The 24,683-nt window shown below is 27.3% G+C and overlaps 1 protein-coding gene across 1 annotated transcript; it reads right to left on the bottom strand.

Moving 5' to 3' along the window:
- Positions 1-12,871: 12,871 nt before the first annotated feature.
- Positions 12,872-23,257, bottom strand: LOC129302663 (uncharacterized). The gene is made up of 2 exons (XM_054941568.1): positions 23,162-23,257; positions 12,872-13,664 (listed from the first exon to the last, which is right to left on the bottom strand). The coding sequence occupies exons 1-2, from the start codon at positions 23,255-23,257 to the stop codon at positions 13,107-13,109; spliced, it is 654 nt and encodes a 217-aa protein (XP_054797543.1). The 3' UTR covers positions 12,872-13,106.
- Positions 23,258-24,683: the final 1,426 nt, after the last annotated feature.

The raw sequence follows: 24,683 nt of genomic DNA, 5'->3' as shown, positions 1-24,683 counted from the left end.
AACAATTTATTGGAGTTCATTTGCTTGTTTCTTTCTTAACATTTATCATATTTTTGTGATCTTTATCCAATAATATTAGTTCATTTTTACTTTGTTTAAGATTTTAACACAGTTGTAATTTTTTTTAGGGAAAATCGTGTACAAAGACTGCTGAAGCATGTAATTTGCAAACAAGGATTAGCACTACGGGCCATGAAGACTTATATGAAAATAAGATTGAAGTTGAAATGATGAAAATAACCTTTATGAGTTTAAAGGAAGTACAACTAAAGGAATTGTTTCTTAAAATAGAATGGGAATTTGCTTTTTCATGAGGGTGACTTATTCACCATGTCAAAAAACTTGTTTCTATAAAAAAAAAAGGATTATTTTTTTGCACTTATTAAATAAGGAATTAATTATTGTTAAAATATAACAAGGACTTTTTTTTTAATAGTAAATTGTTCATAATATCACAGCACTTGTTTTTCTTAAAAAAAAAAGTGGCTATTTTCATAAGAGTTATTTTCGTTATTTCAACTTCAATCTTATTTTCATATAAGTCATCAAGTCTTGCATTGCGAAGTCAAACTTTATTAATCTTTGTCTATGAATAATATGTTTCAGCAATCTTTATATGTGATTTTCCCTTTTTATTTATTTCTATATTTATTTGCTTTCCCTTTCTATATCCGGCATATCTAATATTGGGCATTCAAATAATTTGAGTTCTTTTGCATGATTATTTAAGTAAAATTCATTAAATTATTTCGTAATCTATAATACAACTTGCTTTTTTATGAAAAAAATGATGTATTCCTCCACATGACTTGAGGGAGATATCCAAAAAAATAAAAATAAAAATAATAAAAATACTCAAGTTGTCCAGCAAATGGTAACAATTAAGCGCAAAACGTAATGTATTTCTTACAATAAGCCAATGTGATAAATACAAAACTCATTATTTAAGTAGATAATAAAGAGATCATTATTCAAATATAGTTCTTTTTTTATGCTAATATAAAGACAAACATGTGTATCTGACTATCTGTTGTCTCTTATATGCCCGATTTATCTGTTAGAAGCTACTTATGTATAATACTCAAATATATATATATATATATATATAAATACATATTAAAATAATGTACTCCTCCACAGGACTTGTTTAAATAATTCTTAAAAGTACATTCAAACTATGTATGGGATGTATTTTTGCTAAAGTCAATAAATAGTTGGATCTTTTTGAACTTTTGTCAGATATAAACTAAATACTAAATATACATATGAAAATATCCCCCCTCTTCATCTGAAGCCAATATAATCCCGGTTGAAATTCACTTTAATTTACAGCTTGTATTTTAAACAAAATAATATTATATTGCTCAACATGATTTTGAGGAAAATAAAATAAAATAAAATAACTCAAGTTGCCCACTAACGACTGACAAGAGCTCATCCTACGTATTTCTCACATGAGCCAATGTGATAGAAACAAAAGTTGCTATTTCTACGGATAGAGAGCTCATCATCCAAATAAATATCTCTTATTGGCCAATATATATATATATATATATATCTTCATTATCCAACACAAAGAATCTGGGGTCTCATAATGCCAGCAGTATTTCTTTATCTTTCTGTTTTTTTAATTCTTTTAAGAAATGTTGGTAAAAAAATTCTTTTAAGAAAATGACATTAGAAAAATTTCTAAAAATATTAATTACAATTAAAAATTACAAATTTTAAAAATTTTAACAAATGATATATAGAAGATCGTGGTTGTAAATAATTTTTTTTTCTGAGTTGATTATTTTAGTATTCATTTTAAATTATTTTAGAATTCAAATAATAATTATTTCAATGGTTTTTAATACTTACATTATATATTTTTAATATTCCTTTTGAACATTTTTAGAACTTCAAAAAAATCAAAGATGATTGTTTGTAAATATTAAAGAAATGATGAACACAAGGAAATAAAAATTTAAAAAATTATTATTTTTTAAAATAAAAGACTAAATATTAGTTTTGAAAATATTAAATTTGAGTACTAAGAACAAGAAATATGAATGCTAAAGAAATCTAGCCAAATATATATTAGTTCAACCAAGGAACTTGGTCCCTTTTTTGAAATTTTTAAAATGAGTGATCTTGAGTTATAATTAAAGTTCTTAAAAGGTTCTCAAACATCATTTTTCACTTTTTAAGAAAATTTGCGTCACTTTTGTTTTTTAAGAAAATACATTAAAATCTTGTAACCAATAGCAGCGCCACCTCTCAAATTTGAAAAAGGTCTTGGATTCAATTACAGTGTTGATATACATTTAAGTATACATTTTATAATTTAATTGTAATCAAAGAAAAAAATCATGTAAGGCATACCATACCAATACTTTAACAAAAAAAGAGATATATCATTATAATACATGTATCTCACATCATCATCATCATCATCATCATCATCATCATCATAATATAAATGATAGTTACATATCTTACAAGAAGATTAACTATATAAATTTGTGCAAATTGTATACATAAATGTCAGGGTCATGTAAATAAGTTTTGAAACTTAAGGTAGCGAAATCTAGCATGTATAATTGCCCATTTAAAAAAAAAAATCTACTTGTCAGTTTTTTAGAAAATCATATATTAAAGTTTCATAATATAGTAATTATAATAAAAAGCTAAATTAATTCAATGGAGAGAGATGGTTAATGAGAAAAACCAATAATTATATATAAATTATAGACAAGATTTTAATAAGGCATAAAGTTGCGGCCTTGATGATCTAAAAACTCATGCGACCTTGATATTGATGTTTGGCACTGATTTAGGGTTTAGAATAAGAAAATGGGAAGACAAAAAATGATATTACGAGAGGAGGTAGATTGCAGCGATGCAATATAAATTAGTGTATCATGAATCTCACTATTTTTTTTTAAATGGACTTAGCTCAATAATTAATATTATATTAAGAATGATTGAAGCTTTCAGCCCCAAAAAACAATCATTTCATTTTATTCCCTTTAATATGCAATTAGGGAATTAGGGTTCCTTGATAAACTTTATAGATTAGATTTTCAATAAGTAGGGTTGTGCAAATAAGATTGGAAATGAAATTTTCTTGCAAATTCACTTATTTTTCTTTTTTAAAATTTCAATCGACCTTGGTCCTTCTCTTAAATTTCTAAAATTTTATTATCTTTTATTATAATTAATTATCTTATATTGAGTATGTAATCACTACTACAAAAATAAAAATTAGTAGCATGCATTTTGTAACAATAAAAAATAAAATGCTACTAATATTAAATCCAAAAACCTTTGGTGGCGTTTCTTTTATCAAATACCATCACTTCTAAATTACTCATTTTATTTATAATTTTAGCATATAATAATATGTGGCATTTCTTTTAAGAAATGCTACAGCTTCTAGTTGAATAACATTATTAGTAGCATTACAGTAATAAAACACCACCTATCTAATTTATCCTTAATTAACTATATTTTTTATTAGATTGCATAATAAATTTAATATAATTATTTAATTATCATTAATAATAATTATATATTCTTAATTAGTTAACTAAAATCATAAAAGCGGCATTTTAGAAGTTTGAAAATGCTACCTGTCTGCTTCATTACAAAAAAAAAATGTTTCAAGTAATAAATTAAAATAAGAGAGGTGGTGTTTTTAATTTTTGAAATGCCACCATTATACATCACATTAAAAAATAATTTTATTATAATTTATTAAATTTGAAAAATAATAAACATATATTACTTTCATTAAATTGAGAGAAGTGGCATTTCTGGAACATGGAAACGTCACCTCTCTCTCTCTTTGAATATGATTTTATCATATTAAAAAATTATTATATTATAATTTAATTAATTAGTATGTGCAATTAAATAAATGTATGATTATTTCATAAACAGTCACAGAGAGCTAGCGTTTTTAACTTCTAGAAACGCCACCAATCTAATTTTTATTAATTATATGTTACATTAAAAAATTGAAAATAATATCCTATTATTATTTATTTAAATTTATTTATGAATAAATATTTGTAATTAATAAATTTTACTCCCTCCATTTGAAAATGTAAGGCATTTTTAATTAAATTTTATCTTAAATAAAATAATTACCTACTTTTAAAATAACTATATTTTTTCATATTTACTCCTAACACCTTAAAATAAATATAAACTTATTCATTAGTAGGGGCAGTTTTGAAAAAAAAGATAATAATTACACATCAAAAAAACTAAAAATACTTTATATTTTTTAATATCTAACTCCTTAAAAAATGTCTTATATTTTTAAACGGAGAGAGTATAAGATTAGATAATTATTATGATGCTATCTACTTAATCATTAATTACCATTTTACTATATATTTATTTATTTTAATATAAATTAACAAATTATATTATTTACAAATATAAATTTTAGAAATATAAAATTAAAAGAAGAGAGATGACATTTCTAGCTATTGAAAACGCCACGTCTCTTAATTTTTTTAAATATTTATTATATTTTATAATTGTATATATTTATTTTAATTAACTTATTTATTATGATCAATAATTAGTATATATATATATATATATATATATTCTAATTTAAAAATAATACATGGCGTTTCAAGTTCAAGGAAATGCCACCTCCATAGTTTATGATAAATTTTTATTTTATAATGAATTAATATATTTAGTTAATTTTATTAAATAAATAAGTAATTAAATAATATATAAGTATTAATTATTATATATGTAAAATAAAAATTATATTAGGTTAATAATAATTTTTAATTAATTAGTATCAAAGGATTAGATAATTACATAACGTAATTTATTTAACCTTCAATTATTACCTTATTAGATATATTTTATTTATTATATTTTAATTATTTATATTTTTATTAATATATTATTTTTTATCAATAATAGAAGAGATGTTGGAAACACCAATTCTCTAATTTTTACCAATAAAATATTAAATTAAAAAAAAATAAAAAATAACATATTATTAACATTATTTAAAAGCTTATATTAATTAATGTTGCAAATAATTAATTCTATAATATTTTGTAATTATTATAATGAAATTTATTTATTAAGTGATTATAAATTTTTTAGATATTTAATAATTTTAATATTAATTCATTAATTAATTACATTTTTTATAAATATAAAAATTATTAATAATAATGAGAGAGGTGACGTCTCCCATTCTTGAAAACAGCACCTATCATACTTTTTAAGATAAGTATTATATTTTATATTTTTATATATTATTTTACTTAATCTATATATTATAATTAATAATTAGTATATATAAAATTATATTTTAATTTGAAAATAATACAAGTGGCATTTTATGCTTAGGGAAACGCCACTTTTGTGGTTCATGATAAATTTTTATTAGAAAAGAGGCGGCGTTTCAGGGTATTAGAAATGCCACCTCTCTAATATTTATTAATTAAATATTATATTAATAAATTAAGAAAATGACATTTTATTATTATTTATTTAAATTTTATTATTATTCAATGTTGTGATTAATGAATTATATAAGATTTGATACTTATTAAGACATAATTTATATAATAATTAACTACACTTTGTTAGATGTTTAATTAATTTATTATAACTTAAGTGATTATATTTTTTCTAAATATAAATTTTTTACAATTAGTTAGATTTTGAAATTAATTGGTTTCTTATGATTATATAATTAACATAATAAAAATTATTTAATCATCAATTATATTATTTTATTAGATATATAATTATTTTTTTCATTAATTTTTTAATGTATTATTTTTTTATTAAATAGTGGAATAGGAAATGCCACCGCTCGTACAGTTTTATTGCCATCAGTTAGTGCCTGACATTAATGCACAGCTAAAGGAATTTGAAATGTTAATATTGATAAAGGTGGCGATTGGTCATTCGAAATCACCACCTTTGTCTTTTATTTTTTTCAAAAAAATTTGATCACATTTATTCTCCTTGTCCGTGCACATGATGAAGGGCTTCATCTTGTTGTCTCCTTCACTGTAAAAATCTCTTAGCTTTATCCATCACTTCTAGACGAGCTCTCAGCTTATGCACCCAGCTCTCAACCTGTGGTTCCTCAACTCGTGTCAATGCCATATGTTCAAACTCCTCAACTCGTTAAGGTCTCTTAGCTCATGGTTGCAACTCGTATTGGTTCAAGATCTCTCAGCTTATTCAAGCTCTCATCTAGTTATTCCTCTTCTTCTAACTCGTTAGCTTGGGATAACTCTTGTCCCCACTAATGTTTACTTTTGTCTTCTCCATAACTCTCTTTTAAAATTCCTCATTTTGTGGTTCCTCATTTTAGCTTGTACTTGATCAATTCATGTTTTCTATTTTCACATCCATTGTGGCAAACCTTTTGTAAAAAATGTTACGACAAATGGTTGGAAGAAAAGATCAATTTTTTTTTATCTATCATATTGAAAGTCCTTACATGTAAGACATTTTCTTAATGTGTTCCATATTAAAAAAATATTTATGATAGTGTGATTGGGACGTTACTCCAGTTGCCAAGAAAAAGTAAGGATAGTGTGAAGTCAAGGTTGGATTTGGTTTTCATGGGAATAAGAGAAAAGTTGACTCTAGTGGAGAAAGAAAATTGTACTTATCTACCACTAGCAACTTACACTTTATCCAGGCATAAGAAAAAATCTTTTTTTGAGTTTCTTCATAGTGTTAAAATGACAGAGGGATACTCTTCAAATGTGAAGAATCTTGTATCAATGAAAGATTTGAAGTTACAAGGTCTTAAATCTCATGATTGTCATGTGCTTATACAAAATTTCTTACCCATTGGTATTTGATCAATTTTGCTTAAGAAAGTGTGATGCACCATCACAAATCTATACTTGTTTTTCAAAATAATTTGTAATAATGTGATTGACCTTGCAAATTTGCCAGCCCTGCAAAGGCAAGTTGTTTTGACCCTATGTGAATTTAAAATGTAGTTCCTACATTCATTCTTTAACATCATGGTTCATTTGACTGTTCACTTGGTCGAAGAAGTTCAAATGTGTGGCTTGACTTGTATGTGGCGGATGTACCCAATTGAGCATTACATGAAAATTTTAAAAAGTTATGTAAAAAATAGATATCAACTTGAGGATTGTATTGTAGAATAGTACATAGTCGAAGAAGCAATTGAATTGTGTACAGATTATTTATCCAACGTTAATGCTATAGGGATTTCAAAGTCTTGCCATGATAGACGAAGATCAAGGAAAGGAATAATTAAAAATAAAGTTATTAACATTTCAGTAGCTGAATGTGAACAAGCTCACCTATTTATTATGCACAACACTTAAGAAGTTAAGCCATTTGTGGAAGAACGCAAATATATTCTCAGAGACATATTTGGTGTTAGAAATTATAATTTTGTAACAAAAAAACACAATTGATGTTTTCAAAAGTGGTTTAAAAGTCACATCCTTGAGGAGTTGGGGAATTATCTAGGTAATGTTTTTGAAAAATTGAGATGGCTAGTCAAAGGATTGAGTTTACAACTTTTATTTTACATTGGTTATGTAATCAATGGTTACATTTTCTATACCAAAGAACAAGATAACAAAAGCACAATGAAGAATAGCAGAGTAATGCTTATTACTGGTGGTTTACATGTATTCGATTCAAAAGATACTAACCTTGTCTATGCAGAAATGTCAAACTTTGGTATCATTGAACATATATGGGAGTTGGATTACTCTATATTTAGGATTCCTGTCTTTAGATGTAGGTGGGTTAACAATTATAGTGGATTCTAGATTGATAATTTTAGATTTATTCAAATGGATTTATCTAAAGTTAGATATAGAGATGACCCTTTTATTTTAGCTGAACAAGCTCAACAAGTGTTTTTTGTTCATAATCCTGCTAAAAAGAACTGGTCTATTGTACTTTTATCAAACAAAAAACATAAAGATGATGATCAAGCTCAAGGTAATGAAGATATGAATCTTGAAGATGATCCTTTTCACAGGATAATACAATCTTTTAATTATGATTTAACTGAAATGAAACACTTGTACATGAGAGATTATCATAGAGATGGGATATGAGTTGACCTATCAAGTCTAAAACAAAAAAAGAAAAAGCAAGAAAGTAATTTGATTTCTCATGTTACTTGGTTTAATTTTTTCATTTTTCTTATTATGCATGTGATGATATGTTGATTTCAACTTGCAAGAAAATGAGTTCTCATAGTGACCATGAGCCTTACCCTATTTCAAATGATGATGATTCTGAAGCAGTAAATGAGAAAATGTTTCGAGATGTTCGTCATGGTAAGACTGTGATGGTTGATTAGAAATAGAAGTATGAGAATAAAGCTACAAGTTAGTTGGAATATCAGGGGTTAGCCAATAAAACCAAATGAAAAAAACTAGTCAATTATATTGGGGTTGTGGCTTGAAACTATGTGCCTATTACATTTACTAATTGAAGAAAAGCACTGAATGAATACAAGAGATTTATATGAGAACAAATTGAGGTAAAAAAAAGCCATTAATATTTTATCTTTTTGACTATTTTTTCCTATACTTATAGTGATCCAAATTATTTTCTTTCTTACAATCTTGTTTTGATCTTGACAAGGCTCATAGAATGTATGTCCTCAAAAAAGCCGGTGTTCTTCTTAGAAAATTTTGAGCAGATCTTTGCAAGTGGTATTTAATAAATAATAATCAAAATATCATTGAACATCCACTGGAGCTTTATGATAGGATCATATTTCAAGAAGAATGGGATTAATTTGTTCCAACACACACAACGGAAGAATTTAAGGTAAATAATTCTATATTTTGCCAATTAAATATAGTTTTACTCATATAAAATTAATATGAATTCAATTTGCATTTGAATAGGTGAAAAGCAAGCGATATCATTAGCTAGCTGAATGCCAAAAATATTGCTTCAGAAGGGGAAGAAAAGGATACGTATTCATTGAACAAGATAAAGTATATGTCTTATATTCAATAATTATTACATTCATCTATTACATATGTTTGAGTGATTTATAAATTCAATTAATTGTTTTAATATGTAGATCCAAAAAGATAATTTAAATTGTGAACAACTTACACAGCATGAAGTGTGGGTTGAAGGATGATTAAATTCAAAAGATGAAATTGAAGATGAAGGTATGAGGCAAGTTTAGTAGACTTGTGTAAGTATTAGTATTTAGTTCATATTTAAAATTTTATTTACATGATTTCATTCTATAAATATTCTATTATGATCCTTATATGACAACAAACTTTGTCACAAGAAAAGGCTTGAAGAAGCACAACAATTTGGCTGTGATGACATCCTTAGTAGAGCATTAAATGTTTTAAAAGTCCCTAGTCGTGTCAGAGAGATTGGTTTTGGTGTTACCCAAACCACTTATTTCGAGGGTCAAAGACGCTCAAACAAGAGTGTCATTATTGAGTTGAAAGAGAAAATGAATGTATTTCGGCAACAAATGTTGGAACATAATATGTGCAAGCAACATTATGAAGAACAATATCTTTAGTTACAAGAACAAAGTAAAAATTTATTTGATGCAACATGGCTTGGTGAGAGTTGCAATAATTGAAAGACCTAGTTTGAGAGATAGTTACACTTTCGTGTCAGACTATCACACTCTCCCTCTAGCAATACTTTTTCTAGATAACTTTTAAGGTTATTATCATTTTTACAATATAAATTGCTAAATATTTTATTTGTTTCTATGAGGAATCAACATGCAAATTGTACACAGAAATTCCCTTCAAAAATGCAGTTGTCGTGGGCATTGTTTGGACATTTGTACTAATGATGATACTAAGTTATCAATACCTCTTAATGACGATATTGTATTGGTTAAAGATGTTGAGGGCACTTTTGTTGCATGGCCTCTATATCTCATTGAGTCATTTAACAAGGTAATTATATTTCACCCTTTCTTATAATATTTTAATATAATTATAATTATATGACTTAATTTTTTTATTTTTACATACTCAATCAAAATAAAAAAATAAGAACATAATTGAAGTGCATGGTAATATTTTCAAGGAATTTAATTCCATACATAAGCAAAAAAGTGTATATCATGGAGCTTTAAAGATGAAAAGAGCTAATAATTGTCGTGAAGCTCTTTGTTTTCTTTTGGCAAAGCTTACTACTAATGACCAAACAATTGAAATAAAATTTGAAGAAAAAATCTTTTTAAAGATAGTTGAAAATATTTTGATAGAAATATTATAGTGGAAATACTTAATTGAGAATGCATTATTGCTTCTGCTATCAACATTTGAATAAGGTACTTGTTTCATAACATCTTTTGATATTGATTCTTTTATTTCCTATTGTGATTGATTTTAATACATTTTTCTGATGTTTATCAAAGTACTTGTACATTTCTTTTTTAAAAGACACAGAGAAAGAGAATAGATTTTCATTTATTAGTTCTCATGATATTAGTCATGGGTCAACGTTGAGTGCATTTAAATAAGTAAATCTTGTAAAAGAAATATTCATAGGAAAGGCAGTAGTTGAAAAAAAGTATGTTATTCTTAATACTTTATAACACGGGATAAGTATTTTATTAATTATTTTTTTAATTTCTTGACTTGATAGATACCTCAATTTTATATTAGAATATAATCAAAGTTTAAATTTTTTAGAAAACATTAAATTTTGATTGTTATCAATCCTGTGGCTGTTCCTTTGCCTTTAATTTATTATCTCAATCCTCTATCTAGAGGCATGATAACAGATTGGCCTAATATATTGAGGTTATTCAATAAGTAATTATTTATATTTATAAGAATCATTTTACATATTCAAATATATTTGCATTAATTATCATTGATTAATTTTTTTTTCTATTTTGATAGGGCATTGAACAGTTTTTGGGGTCACAAAGAGCTTTCCTTTTACAAAAAATAAAGACTTCTCAAAGAGTTACTAATGAACAAAGATTATGGTATATTTATACATGAAAGATTTTATTGAATTATGAAAAATAAATTTATTTGCTTCATAAATTTATATTACTTTTTAGTAATTTTTTTAGTGCCCTTTCCAACAAAATGATAATGATTGTGGGTACTACATTATGAAATTTATGAAGGATGTGATCACTCATGGTCAAACTTTTATCTCATTTGAGATATAAAAATTTATCTAATTTTATTTGGGTTTGATAATTTTTAGTTATATATGACTTCTTGTTTTAATATATTTTATAGTATTATGAGGACACAAGTGTTTGGAATATAGTGATGAGCAAATTTATGATCTAATTGAAGAGTGATCATCATTTGTTTTGAATTTAGGACACTAAAACTTTGGTAATTGTTAAATATTTTGTAAGATTTGAGGCTGTTAGATGTCTTAACCAAGTTAGAGAACTTAAAGATATTAATGTAGTTGTAAACTACTTTGTTGTATTGTAAATATATGTTATGTAACTTTTTATTGTATAGCTGGATTGTTTATAAATTGTTGGACTAATTGTATATTGTTAAATCTGTTATTCTGATGAAAAATTTGAATGTACAATATTTTAAAAAATTTATTTTTAAAAAATAAAATTAAGTAACGCCACCTATTTTTTTTCACAAAGAAACACCACATATGATTTTTTTAAAAAATAATACCAAAGAGGTGGAAGAAACACCACCTCTATGGACTAAAACAACATAGGTGGCATTTTAGTTGTATAGAAATGCCACCTATGTTCTTTTAAATTAAAAAAAAAAATTGTAGAAGTGGTGTTTATACATTGTATAAACGCGAATGTATAAACACCACCTTTATTGAATTTTTAATTTTTAAAAAATTTGTCATAGAGGTAGTGTTTGTACTTATTGTAAATGCCACCTTTGTAGGTAATAAAGGTAGTGTTTCAATAGGAAGTAAATATTACCTCTCTTAGTTTCTTTTGAAAAAATAAAATCAAAGAAGTGGTGTTTGCAAAAAGAGATGCCCTCGCTCTTTTACCAATTTCATAGTGTTTCAATAATTAATGAAACATCACTTGATACCTATTATATTATTAAATTTTATAACATTTTATAAACATCATAAAATTAAAATTTTAAATGCCACCAAAGCTTCTTTTTTTAGTAGTGAATTGTAATTTTTGCTATATGTACGTATCACATGCTTCATAATACATTCAAGGGTTTAAGAATGAAGATACCCATAAAGTATTTTGAAAGGATCTATAGATATCCTAAACTATATTATGATGCCATTTCGTCCATCAATTTAAAAAAAAAACAGTGCAAAATTAATTCACCCATATACAATAGATGCTAAATGTTTTGTTATGTAAAGAATGAGTCCCATATGTTGCCTCAAGTGTAAATGGGTTAATTAAAAAGGAAAAAATATCTATAAAGTATTCTACAAGGATCTACATATATATTTATATAATGAACTTAAGTATATAGTGTAATTTGGCTTATCAATTTTAACAAATGATACAAAATTATTAATATATACCTGACATATATAGGTACATGCATTCACAAATGTTGACTATGAATGTTGGTAAAGTTGAAATATTGATTGACCTGAAGTGTAGCATGTAAATACATGTGTTAAAATTTGTTCAAATTGACAGCAACTCTAGGCACAATATTTTATTTTTGTCACACTTCATAGCTAGATAAACACACTTTGAAGTAAAACTAATCTGAAAGTTATACAGACCCATAATCCTTACTTGACAGATCGATGTCTTAACTTTGTTATATATTGAAAATTTTTGCATCATTTTTGAAGTGTTGATGAGCAAAATTCCACATTGAGTAACAAATAATTTAAGATATCTGTAATTTCCCGTAAAATATTTATGGATATTTTTTGCAAATTAATCTTACATATTTAACATTTCAACATTTATTTGTACAATGTCACCTTTCACTTTTTGGCCAAAACCTATCATAAACTAAAATCTGCACCAAACCTATGGATCATTATTGAAGAAATGAAAATGACATCTCTTAATCCCTTTAACTAGTAGATCATCCCCAGAACCAATGTTAACTGCCACATTAATTATATAAAGTAAAAGCAGAATATTAAAAGGCTTTCTGATGAAATTCATGAATCTTCTTCCAAGACTCCTCTCTCTGCATCTTCAACTGCTTGTAAAAGTTCCTAATGAAAGCCTCAGCTTTATCGCACAGCTCATCATGATCATTCTTGGCTTCCTCTGCTTCAGTTTCTTCACATGCTATGAAGAAAAGGCTTGGCTTTTTAACCCTAGCAAGGATGGCCTTCTTTTCATTATTATGTTCTGATGACACAGAAGTAGCTTGTTCCTTTACCTCAGGTATTATAGCTTCATGGGCCATTATTACAGGTTTCTGGGTAAGAGAAGAAGAAGCAGAAAAAGAAGTTGTTTTGGTATGTAATGATGATGGCTTAGAAGAAGAAGAAGAAGAAGAAGAAGAAGCTGATGAGAATGAGAGAAGACCAGCTTCAGCACCAAGAGATATGATGAGGAAGTTGAAGATGAAGTATAAGAAAGCAGGTCTAATGGAGGAAGGTAACAAGTGTGTGATCAGAAGAAGAAAAGCAAGGATAATGAGAACAACAACTTGAGATTTCTTAAAAGCTTGTCCATGGCGATCGAGCTAGAGAGCTATAGAAATTAAAGATGTAGGAGATAATTTAATAAGATGAATCTTCATAAAGAGAGAGAGGATAATATATATAGAGGACATGGAGCTAGGGAGGTATATATGACAGACAATTGTAGACTATCTCTTAATTAAAAAATAATAATTTGAGATGTAATCCAATCAATAAGCAAATCCTTCTTAAATAAATTATTAAATTTAAATCTCTGCTATTAAAATAAATGTCATTAATATCAAACATTGTACAACTTGTGAATAATATAGTAAAAGAATTTGATGATATTTCTTAAACTTGTCCAAGGAGAGAAAGAAAGAAGTAAAGATAAGGTCAATTTTCAGGTTAAGTATGTAGGATTTGGCCCCCTCCCATGGATAGTGTGCCGCGGCTGGGAAGTAAGTTCATATTTGCCATTAGATTGATCTTATGATAGAGAGAAGGGCTGGCATAAAATTTATTTTAAATCTGTGAAAGCACAAAATACATATATTTATTTTTAATTTAATTTTATATTTATTAAAATAAATTTTTTTACAAGATCTACTCACTATCAATCTGGATTCTTTAGCTTCATATTGTCAAAATTTAATATTAATTTTTTTATAATTTGTATTATTTGATTATCTAGAATTAATTTGAATGATCCATATTTAATATTAAATTTTTTATAATTTTATAAATTTTTTATTTTAGTAAATACAATATTAAAAGTAAATATAGTATCCTAATTAACTGGATCTTCCTTTTTTCTTTATTACAAGTTAAATGTTTTAAATCTGAATAGTTCAAAGTAAATGTGCATAGTAAATTTTAAATTTATATTATTGATATAAAAAAGGGCAAGACTTATGTACTTAACCTTATATATTTAATATACTTTTATCTAATCAAGTTAAGAGATATGAATTTTAATATGTTAATAATATTAATAAAAAATTTTGTTATAGATTAAATAATATATAAAGATACACATATCTTGATTTAATTAAAAAAATATTTTAAGTATATAATGATAAATATATCAGTTTTTTACATAAAACAATATAAAGAGATAAAAGGTACTTTTTATCCTCTAACTTTATATCATGCCTTAATTTGATCCCTTAATTTCATAAAGGGATTTTGTTCAATCATTTAATCCTAGCACTATTAATTTTAATTATAGAGAATATCAAGATTTCAATTTTAAGTGACAATGATAAAGAATTATAAAGTGATGATAATTTGATCTGATTATTTTTATTTTTTAAAAAATATTTTATTAATATTTAAAATTTTACTGTTGGCATTTAATGTGTTCAGGAGACTACTAGTGTAAGATTAAATTATTGAAAATACATTTTATAAAATTAATGTGGTTAATAAAGTTGGAGGGATAAAAATATACTTTTACCAAATATAAAATGCTTCCTCATCAAAAACTGTAAAGGAGTTAGATGTTTAAAGCTGTAAAATATTTTTAGCATTTTAAGATGTAATTAATGTATTTTTTTCAGAATTTACCTTAATAAATAAAACATTTTAATTATATTTATTTTCAAGTGAGACACCCTATTAAATAAGTATAAATATAAAAAAATATTATTAGTTTAAAAGTAATTAACAAATTTATAGAGGTAAAATTTAATTAAAAATACTTTATATTTTTTAATGAAAAAAGTATATAGCAAGATACGAGTTGTGAAGCTAATTTAGAAAATTTGACTTATATATAATCATCTTCTTGGTTCTAAATTTAAATATATAGTCCAAATTCTCAAGTTTTGTTTTCAATTAATAGTTTGATTTGTAATGAAGAAAAAGTCATTAATGGTTTGATGTTTTGATTATGAGCTTTATAAAATACTTTTTACATTAAAAAAAATTAAACGAAGTCAGAGTTTAAAATCAAGACAACGTATATTATAAATTCTATAACTCACCCAATTGAAGATTCTTCCATTTGTCTGAAAGAAAAAGGTACAATTAATCATACTAGAAGACAATAAATATATTGAATTGACGTTTTACCGGACCTCATAACACAGACCTATCCACTTCAGATAGATTTTATTAAGAAGTACGTAAATGTCTTGGCGGAAAAAAAAAAATAATAAAGAAGTGAATGCTTTTCCATTACTAATCTTGATGCTTCACCTCACATAACACAACAAAATTATAAAAAAAATTAATTATTTAATACTTATAATTTTAATTTAGTTATAACTTAATTCTTAAACTTTAACTCATTGTAACTAAGTACATGAAGTTTTAACTCGGTTGTAATTCAATATTTAAACTTTGACTCTTATAATTCAATTCTTATATTTTTAATTATTTAAATATTAGTCTTTATATCTTAAAAATAAAATTATAAAAATTAAAACTATGTTAAAATTTATTACTAATATTTAAAATTACTAAACCCTTTTAATATTTATACATATTATAAATATTAAAAGTTTAAAATATTTTTAATCTTTATAATTATATTTTTAAAATATATTAATCAATATTTAAATGGTTGAAACTATAAGGACTGAGTAGTAAAAGGTAAAATTTAAAGATTGATTTATAATTGAGTTAGAACTATAAAGAACAAATGATTAAATTTTTCAAATTATAAACAAAATCGTAAGTCCTACATGCTTCACACAACAAAGGCTTGATTAGTTAGTTTTTGTTTACACAAAAAATAAAATATATAATACTTCGTCCCTTCCAAAATAATTGTCACTTTAGAGTTATGTGCACACAAATTAAACAACCTAATTATAAATAAATTAAATTTTAATAAAATGTAATCGCATTTTACTAAACAACTCTTATTTATATATAGTATTGTCCAAATCAGGTTCATTAAAAAAATTATACTGTCCAAATCAGTAATTCTTCATTTTGAAGGATAAAATCGTCCAAAAAATAATTAATTTATTTAAAACCTAAATAATTAACGATTATTTTGAATCAGAGGGAGATTATATATTCCGTTATTATTCAACAATAATTAACTATCATCATTTAAAATCTCATAAAAAGATATTGAGAAAAATATAACTATTGATCCCTATATTTTAACTTGTTTTGGTATAAATCCCTATAATTTTCTTTTGTTATTTCAAGTCTCTCTAATTATATCTCATTTACAATGTCAGTCCATTTATTTTTGAATATGTTCATAAGAATGATGAAATGGCATTAATGATGTTAACTATGCTAAATATGTTGAGGTGGAATTATGATTTAATAAATCACAAGTGTTGTCCATCTTGTTCTGTTTTATGTTTAAAATTCCAATCTGTTAAATCATAATTTCATTTGAGCACAACGATTAAAAACATTAATTAATCACATGTCAATATATTTAACATCATTGATGCAACCTCATCTCATTCTTTTAGAAATATTCAAACATAGAGAAACCAACGTACAGATCTGATAAACTACAGGGAAAGCAATGGAAAAAATTATAGATACATATATCAAAACATATTAAAATTATAGCAACCACAATAATTATGTTTTCCCAAAAATATTTTTCATCCATGAAATTACGTTCGTTCATCTAATTCTGTGTACTACAAACACTTAAAAGATCATAACATTTAACTAAAGAATAAATAAATAATAACTTGAAAACTCCTGCATTATAATAAAGAATAAATTAATTAGTTGGCCAAATGACATTGGAAGTTTGTCATTGCTCATAGAATAACTTCAGAATTGTGCATTTGTGCAAGTGGCATTATCACTTATCAGTAAGGAAACTAGGAAAGCACATAGAAGAAGCAACCTAGTAAGAAATATTGTTTTCAGGTTCCAACTTGTTTAAATCATAGAGAGGCATTTGGTAGAAAGTATCTATTAGCAAAAATAAAGAAGGAAATAAAACTGTCTTCAGCTTTTGTTACTTTTTATTTGGATTTATGCTAGCTAGGCATAGCTGTTTCTTGTGTCTATTATATATTAGGACTAATAATTATTTTTTTATTGTTGCCCAAAAGAGCTAGGAGTTTGACAATTTGGTCAATACAACTTGATATTTAACTGATTTCACCAATTGATTAAATTTTGTCTGTCGGCTTCTTGTATATTATATATATATATATATATATATAGAAAAAAACATAACGTTTGGTTCCTATACTTTGCTCACTTTTTTTTATCTTTATTTTTTTTAGTATTTTAAGTCTCTACACTTTTATTTTTTATTGTTTTTGATTCCTCCAAAATTCCGATACTTTGTTCATAAAGGAACCAAAAATAATGAAAAATAAAAGTGTAGGGACCTAAAATACTGAAAAAGTACAGGGACCAAAAATAAAATGCGAGCAAAGTATAGAGACCAAAAGCTATATTTTTCCCCACACACACACACACATATAGATATATTCTTTGAATTTTATCTGAAGCCAGGGACAGGTTTAGCTTGGAATTGGCTCCTTACACGCCCATTTTTAATCATGCATGAGGATACAACATCATAGAAGGAACAAATTAGATTGGAAGGCTACAACTTTAGTCTATACAAAATGGGCTTGGCCCAAATATACCAAGGATGGACTAAATATAACATCTCACACTTACACTTGATAGAATTATTTTTTCTCCTTCTCTTATTTCCTTTCATACAAGATGCTTTGTTGTGATTGTGTGGACATAACATCTTCATTTTGGGCATTTGTATTAGAAATTTTATTTTGGACTAGCATGAAATAACTTTAAAGTTGATTTGTTCTTATATTTACTTTGTGCTTCATATGTCTTGGATTTACCTACATATACATTTCTTGTGGCTGATCTTATCCCTTGAGTTAGTATAAGACTTAGATTGCCTCTCTCATATACCTAGTGTCCACACTAATGAAAACCATAAAATGATATCATAAGAGACATGTCTCAAACATTAGCATAGCTTGCATAGGTGTGTATATATCATGTAATCTTCCTCTCACCCATACATTACTTTAATGGGAAATAATAGCTTTCTTAATACATTACCTTTAGACCGCATCTATCATTATCATAGAATATATAATAAAATAGAAGTCACTATTGTAACATCTCAAAATTTTATTTCATGATTAATAAGTTAATAAGAGATAAATTTGTAATTTGGTGCAAAATTAAGTAAATGACGTTTAGGGGTGACTAATGGACTCATTGGACTTGTTGGTAGCTTGGAAGTAGGTTAGAGAGTGAATGGGGCCACCTGGGCCCAATTGAAGGGAGTAAATTTGGACCTAAGCCCTACAATGACTTTTATCATTAATTCTAACCAAATTCAACTAATCATAACAACCTTTAATGACTAAGGATCAACCATGGCACAAGAGATAATTCTTTCATAAAAATTAACTTGGAAGTTGGGATTCCAAAATGTCATTCAAAAAATATTTACAAAGTATTTCCCAAGAATTAGAGTATAAATAATATGCAAAAACATGGAAAATGGAAATAGCTTTAAGACAAGGATAAAATAGTCATTTAGATAGCACTATGCATGTCCGGGGTGGCCTATGACCTAGAGGCTATCTACCACAGCTAACAGGCTTTTCCATTATGACCAGCTCATCCACATGCATTCACTGTAGTTAACCAAGAAATCTACCACAGTGCAATGCCATATCATCACAAATTTTATAGTAGCAAAAATCAAACTTCCAAAGCACCTAATTAACTTCTTGGACCTTCGATTAAAGTGACCTAAGCGCTTATACATAGATAAATCAACAATCTAACTAATGGAACCAGCCTTTCCCCTATCTGGTAACATATGGGAAATTTGGACACCTTGGATGAAAGGCATGCACAAAATGCTTTCAACTTTAACAAAGTGTCCCTAAACCCCTGATATTAACCATTAGCCTACTAACTTGCTTCAAGCATTCACATTACCAAAAGTTGATTATACATATTCATGTCATGCATTAACAAACTAAAGAAGTGTAGGTTTCACCTCCTAAGGCTTACCATCGTCTAGGAAGTTAAGAACGGAAATTATAGACACTAACTCCATTACAACACCTATACTTATACCATCTAGCCATAACTTAAAAGCAAGAATGTTGAATCATATGTTTTGATGGTTACAAAACCAAAGAGAAGATGTTTTTGCTATGTGTGTAGATACATAAAAAATCATGGATGAAGACAAAAACCTTAAGAACATGGAGAATCAAGAGAAGATGAAGTTTTATAAGATGAGTTATTTAATTCTCTTAGATTCAATATGAATACTTTGAGAGCTAGATCACATGTTATCATAATTGAAATGAGTGCATCATTCTTAGGTCATAAATCTCATTTGTACATTTTAGGACTTGTCTTAGTCTATTCAAGCTTGTGAGGTATGTCATTCTAGCTTAAAGTAGATCATAGAAGTTGTGGTTTTCACTGTCTAATGATCCATGTGTGATTCAGTATGGTCCTGCATGTGATTTATTATCTTAGGCACACTGACTGACGTTTTAAGCCAAAATCAGTAGTGATCCATGCATGATTTGTCACTTATGTCTGTGTGATGCTTTGATGAAGCTTCTGTGCTCCATTTCATACAAGCTGTCATTGGGTATGCACACTTGAATTATCATCTTGTGTTCCTTTACATATTGTGAAGTTCCATTTTAGGCTTGAATGGGAAAGAATTCACGTGTGATTTGTCACTAAGCCTTTTGAACACATTTTAGCTAAGTAAGTCTTAAGCCATTTCAAGCCTAATTCATCATGTACACTTACTGTTCTAAGTATCTTCAATCATGAAATCCTTACTTGAATGCACATTGGTTCCACAAATGTTTTGTTTTCTAGAATGGCTTAGTTTTGTAACTAGCCATTTCACGCATGTGTGATAGAGTGTTCCATGCGTGATCCATCTTCCATAATGTTTTTGGTTTTAGAACCAACCATTCCACGCATGATAAAGAGTTAGTCTCATGAGTGATTTGTCACACAGAATGGCTTTAGCATTTTGCCAGCCATTTCACGTTTGAGAACCTTAGGGTCACACGCATGTTTTGTCACACATAATGGTTTATATATTCATATCCTCTAAAACACACATGAGTCACCCTAATATTCATGTTTGAATTGTCACATATGCTTGATTGAAACTTGGCTAGCTCCATTTCACGTGTAAACCAACTGGTTACATGCAAGAAATGTCACCAACGATTATAAACACTGTTTCAACAGTCTGTCAATTGCCAAAACTATATATGTGATACAATTCAAGTTCAAAATAAGAATTCTGATATTTGAGTAAACTATTCATCATTTGACCATTCTTAAAAAACTTTTCAAAGTTGTGCATCAAAGTCTTGCATTCATTATTTACCATTCTTGATAAAGTTTGTAAAAAAGCTCTTACTAGTTTCCAAGCTTTCAATTATAATCTATCTACTCGTCTAAGAGAGTTCATATTTGAGATATTTTAGCAGAAATCTTGAAAAGAGATTTTTCAAGTGAGTTATAACAACTTCTAATTGTAGCAAGGTTTATTGTTGAATCAAGACTAATTAAGTTTTGGGAGTTTGTACTGTGGTTGCAAGCATCCATTAAAGCTTATGAGTTTAGTTAAAAATTTTAAGGTAATCTTGAGGATTAGATGTAGGCCAAGTTTAGGCTAAACTAGTGTCACGCCCCAAAAATAAAGGGTGATTGGCATGGGATGTGAACCTTATCGCACATCCCTTAAGCCCTAAATTGAGAAATCTTTCTATTTTTTTAAAGCATAGTTGAATTTGTTCTAAAAATTATGACATAATAAAACTCATAATAAAAGTTTTAATATTTTTGTTAAAATTTTGGTAGAACCTCCCCAATAAATAGAATCTTATAAAAACTTCTACAACACTCTATCTTACATAAAATATAATATCAATCAAGAGCTCAACTTTTTCCATCTAGCAGATAACATATATCAAAATAGAATCCTAGTTATAGGTGATGTGGAGCATCTAACCTTACTTCCAAAATAAAATACATGAATTCAAATATTTACACCATTGGGAAATAGTGCTAAACAAAATTTCACCCAGAGCAGTTGTATGCCCCTCAGAGGTCAGCAATAGATTTAGTGTTAGACAATAAATTTGAGACCAAAATAAATTTCTAGTGAATAAAATCCTAATAATAAATAATTAAATATGTATAAAAAGGAAGTTTAACATGATTATATGGGTTAGAAATAACAATTTTTATAAACAAATATTTGAAAAACTTCATCATAAAAGGACTTTATGTAACTTTAAATAAATTCTTGATTCATTAAAGTATCATATCAAACGTCATTACCATATAATTTTAGTAAAGCAAATAATTGCATTAAATAATTATAAATATGTCATTAATCAAAATCAATGAAAATAGATCCATCAAATGATTAAAAACTCATAATTATAGGGACTTATCAAAACAATTAACAAACGTGGACATATAGTTCATAAGGGTAAATAACCAAATGCAGCTGAAGTCACGAAACAAATGTGGACACACAGTCCACGATGGTAATACTAATTAAATGCGGTTCAAAGCCACAAAATCAAACATGAGTACAATGCTCACGAATAATCATCCCTCCATTCCACGTGCGTTGGCCATCGCACGGGGCTAGCACCTCTTATAAGCACCCTGCTAGCTAGGTGAACCATGGCGCACCGAGGGCTAACAGAACTGTCGTTAGCAACTAATGTTCTGTATAAAGTCCCTTTCAAATTCATTTTTAAATATGCGAGAAAATCATCACTTGCAAAATATAATTTCTCTTCTTGAAATCAAACTCGCATGAATAGTTTTCAGGCATCAAAACTTGCCAAATAAAATTTCATATCCAATATTCATGCTTGCATTTATTGAATAATCAAAAATTACCAAAGCTAGTGAAAATGATTTTTATCAATCTTGAAAGCATTAAGGGGTAAAACATTCATGTGCCATGATGTAAATATTCTTCACTATTATCTTATAACTTAAAAGTGAAGAAATTTAAATAACAAAATATCCACTAATCAACATACTTATTATTAAAATAATCTATATAAAAATAGAAATTTTCGGCAAGAAAAATAATTGATAATTTAGTTGGGACGTTATTCATTTACCTGAAGTTTTGTCAAAGTATAAAGTCCTCTTCTCACCACATTAATCGATTTCCTCTCCTTCTAAATTTCCTTTGATCAATAATATCAAAAAGTAAGAGGATACACTGTTGTTCGAAGAGGAAGAAAGAGATCCTCATGCATGCACAACAGCCGGCTGAATAGAGATCAGAGAGCGTCACGAAACAGGGAGTAGGAGAAATCATGTATTAGATCTCCAATAGCGGCGGATGGCGTTCAAGCTCACAACCATATTCGCAATGTTGAAGGCAATTGAGGAAGGAAGGAGAAGGTGAAAGAGATCAATAATTTCAGTTCCTCTCTTACTTGAGCACCGATAACAGATCAAAGAAAAAAAATGAGAAAGTAGGATTCAACAATGAAAAAAAAACAGGGGAGAGAGGTTTAGGCATCACCATTGCATGAAAAGAAGACCACTGGAGGAGCAGGGGAGTGGATGAACTCGCGACTTCGGTTCTTGACAGTAGCGGATTCATAGCGAACACTGACATCAGCGATGGACTGAACAGCCTAGCTCCTCACTCGTACACTTCAGAGACACAGAAAGGAAATGGATGAAGAAGAACAAAGGACCAAGACTCTTGACTCTCTCTTTGGCTCACACTCACACCAGCGAGCAAGGATGAATGCCGAAAGAACAGAGGGAGAAAAGAGGTGATCTCTCTCGGTTCTGGAATTTTTGAAGAAGGAGAAAGAAAAATAAAAGAGGCGGTGCGTGCATATCTGACCGAGGGAGAATATAAATTTAAACTTTAAGAAATTGCAAATATTACAAAAGAGAGCCCAACATTTTCTCTAATAACATAAAAGACATGAGCACTTTAGTAAATTTTCCAAAATTTTAAACTAAATAAAATTAATATATTTCAAAAAAAATATATTTAAACTTTAGACCTTCAAGTAAGCTATTAATATAATTTTCACTAATTTTCCCTTTTCCATTTACCATAAAATAAATTTAAATAAAATATAAATTGGGAGATAATAATTTTTTAATTTAAAATTTAGGGTCATTACATTCTCTTCCCCTTTTGAAATTTGGTCCTCTGAATTTTAATGAACACTTACCTCAAATTTCGGATAAGTGCAAATACTTAACATACATACTACTTTCAACTTCCTATATAGCTTCTTTACTTATCTATTAAGAATAGTCACAGGGATTTTTTCATATGATAAACCTAAGTCTATCTATATCTCTTTGAGTATTGATCACATGAAAGGGGTTGTACAAGTACACACACACACACACACACACACACACATACACACATTTTTGTAGTATTGATACATGAAACACCGGATGAATACTCGATAGTTCAAGTGGCAATGTCAATCGAGAAGTGATGACACCAACTCTCACTAAGATCTCAAAGGAGCTAATATATCTCGAACTTAGCTTGCCTTTATTCTCAAATCTCCTCACTCCCTTGGTGGGAGACACCTTGAGATATACTTTGTCTCTAACCATAAACTCTAACTCCTAATATTTGTTATCAACATAAGACTTCTATTAACTCTAGGCTATTAACCATCCTTATCTAATTACTTTCACCTTCTTAATAGCATCTTGCATTAGATCCTGTCTCGAATTTCTTAAGTAATATCAAACCATTCAATTAGAAATCCTCATCATTTATCTTATAACTCCTCAAATATTAAATATTAGTTTTATAATTATTATTATATGCACTTTACAATGAAGTCAGTAGTTATCCTAACTTTTAATGACCAAAGTTCAAAATATAAGATCTTGGCATAATGTCTAAAATTCAAACTATCCCTTCATATAGATCATTAGTTTATGATAGCACCCAAAGTCTCTTGTAAGGCTTTCTAAAGGCACAAAGTAAATTAGAGTGTTGCACACAAACTAACATGAGATAAAGTCTATTATGCCTTTCCTCAAACTATCCC

Source organism: Prosopis cineraria, unplaced genomic scaffold, assembly GCF_029017545.1.
Source record: "Prosopis cineraria cultivar Desert tree isolate PC_DT_omini unplaced genomic scaffold, ASM2901754v1 PC2, whole genome shotgun sequence".
NCBI classification, from domain to species: domain Eukaryota; kingdom Viridiplantae; phylum Streptophyta; class Magnoliopsida; order Fabales; family Fabaceae; genus Prosopis; species Prosopis cineraria.
Note: the sequence above shows the minus strand (reverse complement) of the source record. Positions and strands in the feature narration are given on the sequence as shown.

What these genes read in the sequence shown, in the direction of transcription:
- LOC129302663 (XM_054941568.1), bottom strand. Translation starts at nt 23,257, where the DNA reads ATGTCAGTGTTCGCTATGAATCCGCTACTGTCAAGAACCGAAGTCGCG. An exon ending in GGTCTTCTTTTCATGCAATG is followed by an intron (nt 13,665 to 23,161) that starts GTGATGCCTAAA and finishes ATAGCTCTCTAG; the next exon opens with CTCGATCGCCATGGACAAGC.